Source organism: Desmodus rotundus, chromosome 1 (genome assembly GCF_022682495.2).
Source record: "Desmodus rotundus isolate HL8 chromosome 1, HLdesRot8A.1, whole genome shotgun sequence".
NCBI classification, from domain to species: domain Eukaryota; kingdom Metazoa; phylum Chordata; class Mammalia; order Chiroptera; family Phyllostomidae; genus Desmodus; species Desmodus rotundus.
The window spans coordinates 188898647-188912648 of NC_071387.1; the positions used below are offsets into that span (position 1 = coordinate 188898647).

The 14002-nt window shown below is 47.2% G+C and overlaps 1 protein-coding gene across 1 annotated transcript in view; it reads right to left on the bottom strand.

Annotated features, from left to right (window-relative positions):
• Nucleotides 1-6399: 6399 nt before the first annotated feature.
• Nucleotides 6400-14002, bottom strand: part of MYO10 (myosin X) — a 189983-nt gene continuing 182380 nt past the window's right edge. Inside the window, exons 36-41 of the mRNA XM_024578421.4 lie at nucleotides 12988-13195; nucleotides 12057-12193; nucleotides 11080-11200; nucleotides 10228-10680; nucleotides 9210-9401; nucleotides 6400-7867 (exon numbers count right to left, since the gene is read on the bottom strand). Coding sequence (XP_024434189.2) covers nucleotides 7766-7867; nucleotides 9210-9401; nucleotides 10228-10680; nucleotides 11080-11200; nucleotides 12057-12193; nucleotides 12988-13195 — 1213 coding nt within the window. The 3' untranslated portion in view covers nucleotides 6400-7765. The remainder of the gene's footprint in view (nucleotides 7868-9209; nucleotides 9402-10227; nucleotides 10681-11079; nucleotides 11201-12056; nucleotides 12194-12987; nucleotides 13196-14002) is intronic.

The following is a 14002-nucleotide window of genomic DNA, read 5'->3' on the forward strand; positions in this document are numbered from 1 at the left end:
GGTCTTGAGATGGTGGAGCGTGCGTTGCATGAAGGCTGGCTCAATGCAAGCAGCTGGAATAATCTGCAGACTCACTCACTCACCTTATGGTTGAGGCTGAGAAGACACACAGTTGTTAGCAGGTGGAGCACTGGGGGCTCGTCTGTCTCTATGTGTCTTTCCTACATAGTCTTTTTTAGCACAGCAGCTTCAGGTTAGTGAGATTTCTTTCATGTCAGCTCAGAGCTGATGAGGTATGGGTCCCAAGAGAAACAAGGCAGGCAGAGAGGTGACCCACCTGTATGACCTGGCCTCGTAAGCTATGCAAGATCATTTCTACTACGTTCAATTTTTAGAAATGTAGTTACTCTGGCTGACCCATGTTCACAGGAATTAGTCTTTACCTTTTTACGGGAGGGTATCACGAAATTGCAACCTGGTTGGAAACTATCACACAGACTAAGCTGCAAGGGAGGCTGGAAAATGTATAGTGTAGCTTTGCGAACATTATGAGTGAAAACTTAAGGGAATTCTATTATTAAAGGGTGAAAGCAGAGAATGAACAAATTACTACACCCAGAGATTGGGATGGTTAGCATGTCTGTCACAGGCAGCTTTGTGCAGAAATTAAAATCTAAACCAGACTATCATGGATAAAGAGAATACAAACAGGGAGAAAGGTCATTTCAAGCAAGAGAAGAATATGAGCAGACACTCGGAAAAGGGAATAATAAGGTGAGTGTGTCTGTTTACATTAAAGGTGCACATCTAATTAAGGAAGCTGGTGATGGGATAGTGATAAACGGGGCAAAATAAAGAAAAAGTCTTCAGATTCTAATATAGCTTTGTGATAAGAGCAAGATTTCAGAGACGAACATGGATTTTATTTCTCTGCCCACTGTAGTTTTCTGATTTTGCAGCAAGTGTGGTAGATTTTTTTAAATGGTCACAATTCACCCTGGCTGGTGTGGCTCAGTTTATTGGAGCATCTCTCGTAACTGAAAGCTTGTGGGTTCGATTCCTGGCCAGGGCACATACCTAGGTTGTGAGTTGGAACCCTGGTCTGGGTGCAGGAACATTCAACCCCTGGTTTAGATGCATACAATTCCTGATACCGGCACCAATCCCCCGTCCGGGCATATAACAGAGGCAACCAGTTGATACTTCTCTTGCATGTCGATGTTTCTCTCTCCCCCTTCCTTTCTCTGTAAAAGTCATGAAGAAAACTGTCCTCTGGTGAGGATTAAAAAAATGGTCACAATTCTCTATCTTCCTGTTAAATGACTTTGCAGCAACTTTCCTTAAGACAAGGAGTCTGTTTCCCCAACTCTTGGATCTGGTCTGGTACTGGTCCTGCTCTGGCCAATAGAATATTGCAGAATCAACAACATGCCCGGTGTGAACCTCAGCCTCAAGAGAACTTGCCTGTCCCCACTAGCTTTCTTGAGGCCTTGCCAAAAGTCCTATAAATCAGCCAAAGCTAGCTAACTGGAGGGGGAGAGACCACATGGAATAGAGCTCAACCATCTCATCTGAGGCCCTAGACACCTGAGAAAGCCAAGGCAAGATCCACAGGGTGGACCTGGTCGCAGTGGAACTGAAGAGCTGAGTGCAGGAAGACTGCCCAGCTGAGCCCGGCTTGAATTGATAACCTACAGAATTATGACCTAAATGCACGATGGTTGCTTTAGGCACTGAATTTTGGAGTGATTTGCTAAACAGTAAAGTTACTACAGCAAGTTAAACTGCTTTCTTTTTTTTTTTTAAGACTTTATTTGTTTATTTTGAAGCAGAGGGGAAGGGTGGGAGAAAGAGGGAGAGAAATGTCAATGTATGCTTGCCTGTCACGTGCCCCCAACGGGGACTGGGCCCGCAACCCAGGCATGTGTCCTGACTGGGAATCGAACCTGCAACCCTTTGGTTTGCAGGCCGGTGCTCAATCCACTGAGCCACACCAGACAGGGCTAAACTGCTTTCTAAATCTCAATATCCTCAATGAAAAAACTAGGCCTGTTAACACCTCGCTGTGGGGACACAGTGAGGTAATGATGGTAACGCACAGGCCAAGCCTGCAACACAGTGTGCGCCGAGCCAACGGTGGCTGGTGCCACTGACCACATCAGAGAGATGGTCAGAGGAAAAACACAATGAAAGTGTAAGAAGTAACATCCTGTTCACGTTTGCCTCACAGATGTTCATTTGTGCCACTGGCACGTGCTCACACTATAATTGCACATCTGCATTTTTGGGTACAATGTTCTTTGAAAGCTCTCCTCCTTGCACGCTTGGTTTCTGGACTCCATCAACACGGATGCAGACGGTCCACACACTCTCGCTTTGCTACCATCAACTTCTTGCTTCATATATTTATATCTTTTACCCTCAACTAGGCTCTAAGATACTTAGAACAGTTCTTGCGTTTCCTTTGCAAATCCCACTGAGATCAGTTTTTTAAAAAATCTAAACAAGAATGTAGTAAATATTTAGTAAATTAAACTCAATGAAATTGTTATAGTTGGTGTTGACCCTTGGGGTTATCCCTAATCAAGAGGCCTATTAAATTTCAATGTCAAGTTACAAAGTAAACTTATAGGAACAATTTCCCCAAGACATTCAAGTTGTAGGAATTATTTGTTTTCTTTTCTGGCAGGTCACGAGGAATGAGGAAAACACTAATCAGGCCACAGGTTCCCACCAAGCAAACATCTGGATGTCTCAGGGGTAACAGACCCTGTTTATGTCTGAAACTGCCAATCAACTGTGATCCTGTTATTACTTGAAAGAGAAAACAAAGGTCCCTGGGAAAACCAAAGATAGGAACAGAGTATATACTTGGAAAACTTCTTTAATTTTCCCACATAATTTGCTCCCCACTCAAAAAGTACTTAAAGTTTTGTAAGTACCTTTTTTACTTCTGATTTTTGTTTTGCTTAAGCTGTTTTCTTCTGAGTAAGATGACACTTTTTATTGAAAAATTATTTTTGATGTCACATTTCAGTGGTGTGCAAGGCCAGGCTCCCACCAGCTTTTGGGTCCAACCACGCATCTCGTTACAAGTCTGCTCTACAGTCAGTCACACAGTGACGTGTCCTTGGAGTTGAAACTGGCAATGGTGGGAACACTGACACTGCAAATCAGCAGACACCACAAAGCCGGACCATTTTTGCCTGTGGAGCCTGTGGTGAATGCTTACCAGCGCATCACTGCCAGAGCTCCAGGTGGCTAGGAATTACAGCTCTCACCTGCTTGAGTGCAGACAGTTTCTCCAGTAAACATCAGGTACCTTCTTCACCACTGGGCAGCGGACACCTTTTCTGTCGGCTATCAGATGGGGATACAATGAAAGCATGGCCCAGAGGTGTGGTGTTGACTCAGAGCCAGGGCAGTCCGGCTGAAGCAGGAGCCAGGTAGAGGGGCAGGAGACAAGGGCAGAGGCAGGAGAGCAGAAAACACAGGGTTCTGCAGGAGAGACTTATTTTGGTGAGAAAGTGATAGTTTTGAGTAGGGGAGACATGTATTTTGATTTGTGGTTTGCAAAGATCCCTTTGGACTTCTGATCTGTGGAGAAGCATTTATGGGGGCAGAGGGAGTGGTAGGGGGTGCACAAAGGTGGAAGCACGTGAGATCAATGAAGATGCTGTTTGGGGCCAGGGCAACAGACCTGGAGCACGGTGTCAGAGCCTTGCCCTGACACCTGCTCCATGCCATGGCCACCTCCACACCTGTGCTAGTACTCTTTCTCCCTAAGGAACTCCTTCCCCTCTGCCATATTGCTGGACCAGCTCGTGGTCCACCACCGCTTCACCCCGAGTCCTTCCCTGGCCATCCCAGTCACATAGACCTACTTGCTTTGGGGTCCTGGATCACCACTTCCTGAAACTCACCTGACTCTTGCTGTGTCACCTTGTGTGGGTGTTTAGCAGTTTCACCTGCTTTTGCCCGATCACCATAATAAAATTCTTGAGCTGGGGCTGTCTGTGACTTGTTCGCTATTTCTGACTCAGCTGAGCCCCTGCAATGTCCCAGGCAGGTGCAATGCCAGATTTCTTGGGCCATGTGGAGGAAAGGCCATTTCTGTCTTTCTGCAGAGGCTCTAATCAACTTTCTGACTGATTAGGTAGAAATCAGAGGTGATGCTGAGCCAGCTGTGCTGATGTGGAAATGCAGGGAGGGAGGGAGGGAAATCAGGGAGGCCATTCAAGATAGTGGACAAGAAACACAGCAACAATTTCAAAACTGGGGACTATATTCCTAGCATCATTACACGTGGAATCAAAATTCTAACTATAGCTGACACTTGGTTATAAAGCAAATGTTATACTTCCGTAATTATTTGTAACAGGTCTACAAACTTTTATAAAGTACCAGAAACCATTTTCAGCTTTGCAGGGTATCTCTGTCACACCTAGTCAATTCTGCTCCTGGAGGGCAAATGCATCCATAGAAAAAAACATAGGTCAACAGGTAGAGATCTGTTCGCACAGAAGCAGGTGGAGGGATAGATTTGGCCTCTGAGCTGTAGTTTGCTGACCCTGACTAAAAGGTTTAAAATTATATAGTTTGAAAATGATAATGCCCAACCTGGAATCTGGGACTAATATTTGCCAGCATATCATGCTTCTGGGATCAACTGTATGGAACAGGTATAGATGTACTAGTAAAACTTAGTCTTATGGACACTGTGTACCCTATTAGATATTGAGCTTTTGGTGAGTGAGGGTTAACTTTCATATTCTCTAAAGTACTTTTTTTATACCAACACATATTTCTAAAATTTATCAAAGATCCCAATGCATGAGATAATATAGAATTTACTAGAGCACATATATCTATATCTCATATATAGCATACACATATCATATGTATGACCTCCACAATGTGTAAGTAAAACATCTTATACATTTAAAGTGGCCTTTCCCTGCCCAGAGCTGTCTAGGACACTGGGTACAAAAAGAATAAGGCCATTCTAAGGTACGATGTGGAGTCCTATCTAAAATATTATTCTGGGAAAAAGCAAGGTGTGAGAGAATTTATGCTGTTGTATGTTTTTTTAAAAGAGAAATGTAGTGGTGACATGTGAGTATATGCTTGAAGTATTTCTGGGAAGGATAGTCAAGAAAATGGGTGAAGTAGTCATTTCTGGGGAAGAAAACTGGGTAAGCAGGGGGCCAGGATTGGGAGGAAAAATAACTTCAACCATTTGACGTTTTAAAAACCCACTTACATGTATTCTCCGAAAGAATTAAAAATGAAGACACAACTAGGTTGTCCAAGTGTCTGCAGGGAAGCCATGCTTCACACTGACGCCTTTCTCTGTAATAAGCAAACACTGAAATTACCCCATCAATCACGTTCCAACCTATTAAAGTCACAGATGAGTGTGTGCAAACCTTGTGGTCATTCCGTGGATGGAGCAAGCTCAGTATGTGTTTCGTAGTTGTGCCACTTGCTGTTCCAAGGTTGTGCCACGATGCTACCATCAGGGAGACCACATGAAGGGGATACAGTCCTCCCTGAATATTCTATTGCAGTCCCTCTGCATCTACAATTATTTCCAAATTAAGGATTAAAACAAAACAAAGCTCTTGACATGTCAAGGCCTGTGCGCAGAGACCTAGCTTCTAGCTTTGGTGCTGCTGCACTGCCTTTGTTGTCACGTTGTCTTTCTTGCCTACTTTCTCATGTATAATCGGGGGTGTGGGTGGCCTTTTGGGGTACAAGAAGTCAGAGGAAACCCTGAAGGGTGAGCGGTGGAAAGGCATGCCTGTTCATTTCTCTTGGGGCCTGAAATAAAAGCAAAGACAGGAACAAAAGATCCGAGTCATAGCCCACTTTCCTTCTGGTCCCTCAAGGCCACAGGTGCTCAGCAGCACCTGCCTTCAGGTTACTTTCCAGTTCCTGGGGGTGGGGAAAAGGCCATTCCTGGGCACAGCAGAGGTGGGGACAGTGGTAAGAGAAAGGGACATACAGGGAACTGATGCTGCTCACATCCCAAGTCTGGCTGAGGGGCCTCTGCAGGGAAGACCCTACTGCCACCCAGCTAGTACTTTGGGTAGATCAGTGGCGAAATGGCCTGCCTGTGTCTTCTGCTCCACAGTGCTCACAGCTGCAAGCAGGTCGTGGCATCGTGATGTGGGTGTCAGGCACATTTTGGGGCCGGGTTTGACATGAACACACATTTCAAGTCTTCGGATTTCTGTGATTTCATCGAACCCAGTCTTATACCTTTTCGGCCTTCTTGGTGTCATGCTCTGTGCCTCCGAGGGCAGTCGAAGCGTTTGCACCTCTGTTTTAGACCAGCGATCGAGGACATGAAACGCACTGTGGGCACACCCTGAAGCCCAAAGCATGAGAGCCCCAAACCAACAAAAGCAACATCCCAGATAGACTGAGCAACCCCGATAAAGAAAACACACCGCATATTAGCTAATATTTTTTATTGTCAGACTTTCTTTGCACCAACAAACAATGACTTCACATGGCTGTCCATGAGGGATAAGGCATTTTTTCTTTGTGGGCAGACTTAGTTGGCCTAAGTCTTTACAACTTTTCCATATGAAAATAGAAGTCCAAGACCAGATTATGTTTCTCCTGGTCATACATGCTGACTTATTTACAGGTGCCTTTTCTAGACCACCATTATAAACTTGGGATAAAGTATGGGTACTTCATTAAAGCCTCAGCATTTAACGTCAGGGCCCTTCCAAGATTCGCACACGCTTCGCCTTTGGGGAGCATAGCACTTCTCCCCATGTCCAACATGATTATGTTGTAATCTACCGGGAGCGATAGAAGCTAACCTTCAAAGAAACATTTTTTAATTTAAATCTTTTAGAAACTAAGGACTCCAAAATGTCTTCATATAGTTCTAAAAACAGCCCCGGAGCCAGCTGTTTAAAAGTGGTTTATAAATACAGTTATTTGCAGGCTGCATATCTGTTTATAATACAGCAGACACAGAATGCAGACTTTGCTACATGGAAAACAAAACTGAGTCCAAATGTGGCTTTTGAAATACAGCATCAACAAGAAAACCCAGGATTCTGGTCTGTTAATATCACCACCTTATAAAGAAACAACCGGAGACTATAACTCTGAACTATTAAAATATACAGACAGACTGTTTACACCATTGCACTTCCTTTTTCCCTTTGCTTTTAATACTCTTGAAACAATGATTAAAGTGATGAGTTTACGAACACATGCATGCACAGGCAAGCACATATACTGAAAAGATGAAACCAAGAATAGAAGTTAATACATGTCTGTGAGGAAGGCTGCCAGCAGCACTCCAACTAAAATACACTGTCCCCTTGCACTCCCTCTGTCCCCTCCCCACTCCCTCACCTTCCCGCAGAGTCGGGAAATCAGGCTGGGAGGTTAGTGCATAATTGACGGACAAACGCCCCCCTTCCAAGCTCTGTCAGTCTCCCCAACAAGGCGGGGGGAGCATTTCCCTTCAGTAGCACACGTAAGGTCCACTAGTGTTGGTTCCACAAGTTAAGGCACTTCTGGCTGCTTTGGCGGCAGCGTGGGGTTTTTTTCTTCTCTCTCTCTTTAAGGCATGTGTCATCTAAGAGTAGTAAAGCTTTGAAATTGGGTTAAGGTTGAGAGCTTAATACATGATCACTGAAGTGGACAGGGCGAAAGGTCCCTCGGAGACACCTCCCTTCGGGAGGCTTCCAGAGAGCCCGGGCAGCTCTGCTTTGGGCTCTGCACGCAGGAGCTGGTGGAGGCCGGAGGGGAGCGCATTCAGGTACTGAAGACACGTGACTCACTCCTGTGTTCACCTGGAGCTCCCCTGGCTGCTGATGGAGCGTGAGGTGCTGTAGCGCTTCTTCACAATCATGCTGATGTAGGCTTTCATGAGCTTGGCCACGTCCACCACCTGCCAGGGAAGCAGAGTCGGCACACGGTCAGTATCCGCTGGGGCAGTGGGCTTAGCCTCGCGACTACACGTCCTCCCAGCAAAAGACACCAGCCTGCCATGCAAATCCACAGCTCGTTTTATATGAAGCCCAAAGTCTACCTGCTTTGTACTTATTCCGAGTCAGAGAGCAGGGGGAATTGTGGCTTTTCCAAACACAGTGTGCACCCCCTGGTGGTTCTTTCATGTTTAATGTGAAATTGTCAAGACTGCATGTTAAACAAAACACCCAAAGACACAACATTTGGTGTCACTAGGACTGGGATTTCTTCCCCCACTTAAAATAAGGGTAAATGACAGAGCCCACGATCACAGCTGTTAAAAACTAGATCATATAGTTCTAGTCAACTCCTCACGATGCAACTGAGAAAACAGAACTGAGACTGTAAGGGACAGGCGGAATGGCAGACGGCTCGTTCTGCTCTGTGCCAGCCCCAATCTTGAATTAGCTCCTGTGTCTCCTTTGGTCCATCACTTCCCAAGGCTGGTCTGGACCCCTAAGACATCCCAACTGGCTTCCATTTATCAGTGCTGCTTCCTGCCAATCCCTCCCCACATCACTGTTTGTGAACACATCGTCCTTACATCACGCACAAAGATCCCAGAGCAGCCCCAGGCTGTCTATTAGTGTTAATCAAACTCAGCACCTGAGATACTCTAGTCAACGGCCCCCACCTCTGCCCATCTCAAGTCGGCCTCTCACTCCCTCCTCTCCAGTACCTGTAGCCAGGTGGGCAGTGGGGATTCATTTCCATTCCCACCTCTGCTTGCAGGCAGCTCCCTCAATAGGCTTCTGGTATTATCACCATTACTATTACACTTTAAGCTTTACAGTGGATAGCATACATACTTAAGGCCTTTTTCCCTTTTTTGGGGGTGATTTTTGTGAGCCAGAATCAGCTCTGCCCAGCATCCCTGGCTCACTCTGCAGGCACGGCAAATCTGAGTCTCGCTGCGGCTACTCACTGCTAGAACCATCTACTAATTTCCACAAGGCTGGAGAGCCAAACCATGTGTTTTGCCTTGATTATGTGTATCGTTCCTTTCTTCACCTTTCCTCCATGGGTAAGCCCTGATGTAAGGTAGGGAAAGCACATTTTTCTGTTGCAGAGATATACAGAAGAAATTTGGGATGATCAGGTTTCAGCCTCTGAGGAACCTGAGGCTGGGTAGGGACCAGCATACTGTTATGGTCTCACACTTCATGCAAAACATTCAAATAAAATTACTCGGTCAAAGGCATCAGGAAATGGCATGTTATTTTTGTTTGTTTGTTTGCTTCAGGCCACGGTTTGCCTCTTACCTCACTGGTTTCAAAGAGCAGCTCCCTCTCATCCACCACGATCTTGTACGTGTTTGCCATGGGGGCCCCAAAAGAGAGGATGTGTTCATACTGGAAGACTTCTAACGGTCTCCCCTCCCCACGCTTGTAGACAGAGACGGCGTCTGCGCTGACGCCCAACCAGAGGTCCTGGGGAAAGCCGCCTTCCTTGCACTGGTGGGCAAGAGTCAGTGTGAGGGTTAGATCAGGAAGCAACTGGAAGCCCAGAACCCAGAACACACAGGCTTTCAGGCAAGCACTCTGCACGGGACACTGAACACATGTAGTACACATTTACGCCAGGGAACTGAAATAAATATGAGACATGGTATCTCTTTGGCTGTCTTATAATGGGTAAATCCCAACACCTTGCTCTGACTCTGGACATCACCTCTCTGGGGTGTGAACAACGACCCCCAGCAAACCAAGCACCTGAGCCAGGTCTGTTCTTCCAGTGTGAGCTTTGCCTCCGATCCTTTGATGATTATCCTTCAAATACAAAATCTGGAACCACAGAGGCAAAGTCTTTAGGTTGCTCAGTGCTGAGCAGGTTTAGCTCCCCGTGAACAACGTGTCTCTTGACAGAGAGCAGCAGTGACCTGGTACCGCTGGTTTAATGATAGACTTTCTCGCCCAGATCCCTGGAGGAAAAGAAGGGCCCTGACATAGGGGTAACACAGGCCTGATCTGAACCAGCACAAACAGGAGGGGACACACTAGTGAGGCCAAGAGGAGGCACTTGGACCAAGCATCTGATTTATCTCATTTAACCAACACAACTGAATCAACCAACTAAACAAACCAAGGACAGCACCCAGGGCGGGTGTGTTAAGGGCTAAGTCTGGAGGGTGCTAACAAATGAGGGTAAAACAGCAGTGCTCGGTCCCATCCTCCCTCCCTATGAGCCTGGCCACGGTGGCCCTGACTTATGTTCTTGGAACCAACCTGGCCCCTGAGGCAGCAGCCTGCCTGCCCACGATATGCAGCAGCTGGTTCTCACCTCCACGTCAAAGAGCGTTGACCCATAACCGGGCCACTCTTTGATCAAGGCCATGTACTTGGCCATGGCCTGTTCCTGGCTCATTCCCTGAAATTTCTTCCACTTGTCGATGATACTGGCTCGAGCGGAGGAGACTTCTTCCTTGACCCACATGTCCAACATCTGCTCTTCCTCGGCCTTTTGCCGCACCACGGAGCCCGTCCGTAAGCTCCGCCTCAGCGTCCCCTCCAGGAAGCTGGTCCGCCTCTTCTCCAGCCGCTCACACGGGGTGAAGGTTTTGGTGGACTGGCTGATGCGGGCCTTGAGTCTCTGCAGGGAGTAAACCTCCTCGAGAGGCGGGACGGCGGTGTGCAGGGAATAGTCCCCCTGTAGGTACTGCAGCCGCAGGGCCGCGAGAACCTGGAGGTTTTCTTCAGGGGCCGGGTAGTGGCCGTGGATAACAGCTTCATGGGCCTGAAAGAGGGCGGTCAACAGCTTTGGGGGAAGACACAGGATGCCCACCTGGATCCCTCCCTTCCCTCATCAGGGATTCTCTCCAATGTCCCCTTCCCTAAAAATGGTACTCTGACCCCTGCTTCGCTACTTTTCTCCCTAGCATGGATACCATCTAAGGTGTATGTTTTATTCTTTATTTCTGTCTCTGCCCAACTAGAACAGTTCCTGGCACAGGGGTTCCAGTAAAAGGTGCATGAATTTTATTCCATAAATGAATACAAGCAGCCGCCCTGTCTGTGCTGGGAAACTGACTGCTGGGCACACTTTCTGGGACCTAGCAGCTCGCTGACAGGGGCGACTAACGGGTTTTCCCTTCTCTCACTGAGAAAGGAATCTGTTTCTAAAAGTTCCTTTTACCTGTTCAAACATAAATGCAAATTCCACGCTGTCTTTTGGCACATTGTCTGTGTCCAGGAAGCAGTAGAGCTTGAAGTAGAACTTCCAGGGCAGGTCACCCACCTCTGAGGTGGCAGCCAGCCTACAGAGAGGAGTCAAGAGATGCTCAGAAAGCACAGTGAGCTGGGGCTTTGGTGCCCCACAGGGAGTCGACTTTGTGTGGCTTTCTCTCTGCAATGACTTTCTGTCCCGGCTCAGATAACTGAGTGGGTGGAGATGGGGAGAGAGGGAGCGAGAAGACAGAGCAAGGATGAGGCTTATCAGAGTCCCTCAGGAATGTAACTTAACCAGAGGTGGAAGCCAGGCTTTCCTCAGGTCTCACTTTAATACAACCAACAGGCAGCCTCCAATTAAACTGTGCTAACAAGTATTTCCCCAGTGCCCCAGCCTGATTAGTACGAGCTAAGCATTATCCTGACTGAATCTACAGAAAGAAAAGCAGCAAAGGCTATTTCTTCAAATCCAAACCCTCAAATAAACCACAATATTTATAAAAATTGGACATGAATACTATGGAGGCTGGGTTTATTTCGGGCAGGAATATCTTTTGTGGTACTGAGGTGATATGAGAGCCACAAATCAAATTAGGGTTCCAGCAGAGATACGGAGTTTCTGAGTTGGCTGCAAATCCTAACCCCGTTTCAAAGCTAACAGACACGTGAGTGTGTGCACGTCAGGAAATCCCTCGGTAACGAGGACATCGGGGGAATGAAAGAATGGGGTAAAGGGACGATGACAAACTGAAGCATATCTGAGACGGTGGCTTTACCTAGGAATCAAAGTCAGCCAGCAGAGATAAAACATTAAGCAAGCTTCAACACAGGTAAAATGAAAGTCCGATGCACACACGGAAGCTGAACACTGACGTTCAAATAATCAACTCTAGCTCTTAATTGCTTTCACTGAGTCGGCCGGCACTTCAGGGCGAAGGAACTTACTTTTCAAACTTGGCTAGCACATCAGCTACGATGGTCCGGCTCTCGATGGCTTTGTCCACGTGTCCGTTAGACTCGAACAAGGCAAACATGTTCCTGCTGTCCTCCATGGCCAGCCCTCTGATCAGCTTCTCCACCACCTGCAAGACACACCACGAGGTCTTCAGCTCCCAGAGCTGTGGTTCAGTTACATGGTTCCAGAACGTGCCTTATCTGCCAGCAAAAGTGAGGGTCCAAACAGCCTCCTAAATTGTGTGTGGTCGCCCAGAATTTCAGAGGTGCTGTTTCTTCTGTTCTCTTAAAATCGGTTTTATCTCTTTATTGCCAAAAAGATCACAGGTAGGGACAGGTGTTGGGCCAGTGTCTTGCAAGCCCATATAAGGAGAAAAAGTGCATGAAATCTGAAGCCCTGAGTTTTACCTAAAAAATTCATGAACTCCAAGAAACACCGACTTCTACCAATGTTTCTTCCACAGGAGAAGCTTTTTTTGGTTTTATCACTCTATTCCTTTTTGCCTGTGGGCTTTATAAACACTAAGTTCAACTTCTGAAAAAGGCACTCACCTGACCCAACACTGCAGATAACGTGTGGCAAATACAAACGCCTTATTGGGACAGCCTGGTCGTGGTGGGCAACCTGAGTCAGGGCTGCAAACCCTACGAGACTCAGCTGCTTCTCAGATTAGCAGGACTGGGACTGTCTCAGGTGCTTTGGCACAACTTTGACTGGGTGTCTCTACTCATCTTTAATATATATTTTTATCTCTTTATACACATGGGTGGATGCAGGCTATGTTTGTGTCTGTTTACTGAGCAGCTGGACTATGCAAATCACAACTGGGCGTGAGAGCAGACTTAATGGCACACGACTGCACTGACTGGAGCACACAGGCCCGGGGCATCAGACAGAAGGCGCCGCCCGCTGCTCCCTCACCTCCCCGGCTGTGGTGTGGGAGTTAATGGTGATCTTGCAGGAGCCTCCGCCATGGCAGTACACCATGGACGTCATTTCCTGTCTGTGGATCAGAGCTTCTATTTCATCTCGGGAAGGCACAAACTCTCTGCATTTGGTTTTCTTAAGAGATTCGTAAATGAAGAGGGCGTATTTTTCCATCTCGGTTCCTGGAAACTGTTCTCGTATCCTAGGAGACAAACACCAAACTGTCAATTGCTAGAACGAGGACAGCTGGCTCAGATGGGCTGCTTTGTGTCGGGGGCAGGCACCTGGTGGTGAATGGGGCAAACACCAGCCACTTCCCAGCAGGGGCCCCGCTCAGCCTGTGCAGGTTCTGTTCACACACAGACACCACCAAACAAACAAAACCCCCAAAAGCCAATGCTTGCCTGGGAGCAACTTTTCCCTGTGTGGGGCTCTTACACTTGAAAGAGTCCTGCTCTCTACTGGCTTATGACAATGGTTTTTCCATACTTCATCAGAATCTGAATCGCTGTTTCTACTACTGTCTTATCTGGGATAATAAGTTTGGGGTGTTGCTATGCATGTACGGTGTAGTAATTAAGTGTATCCCGTGGCCATTAAAAACACTACACTGAAAGTGACCTGTCCCTGAGCAGCCTTAGGGCTTAGAGAGGAAAATGATGTCTGCCCCCGAGCTCACTTCAGGGACCCACGACGTGTGACCCAGGGAGCCCGGGCGCGCAGCGGGTGCCTGGTAGCTGGGGTCTCCTTATCTGAACTACAGTCCACTACACCACCTGCAGGACAGCTCTGCCCGGGCCATCTCATGCCTTTTCTTTATTTAAAAATTTTATATAAAAATGTTTAATTACAGTGCACATCAAGATTGAATTAGTTTCAGGTGTGCAGCATAGTGATCTCCTCCACCTCCCCCCCGCCGTAAGTCTAACGCCCCCCTGGCCCCACACGCAGTCCTTACAGCATTCCTGACTACCCTCCCTGTGCTGTGCTCCCCAGCCCAGGGCTACTC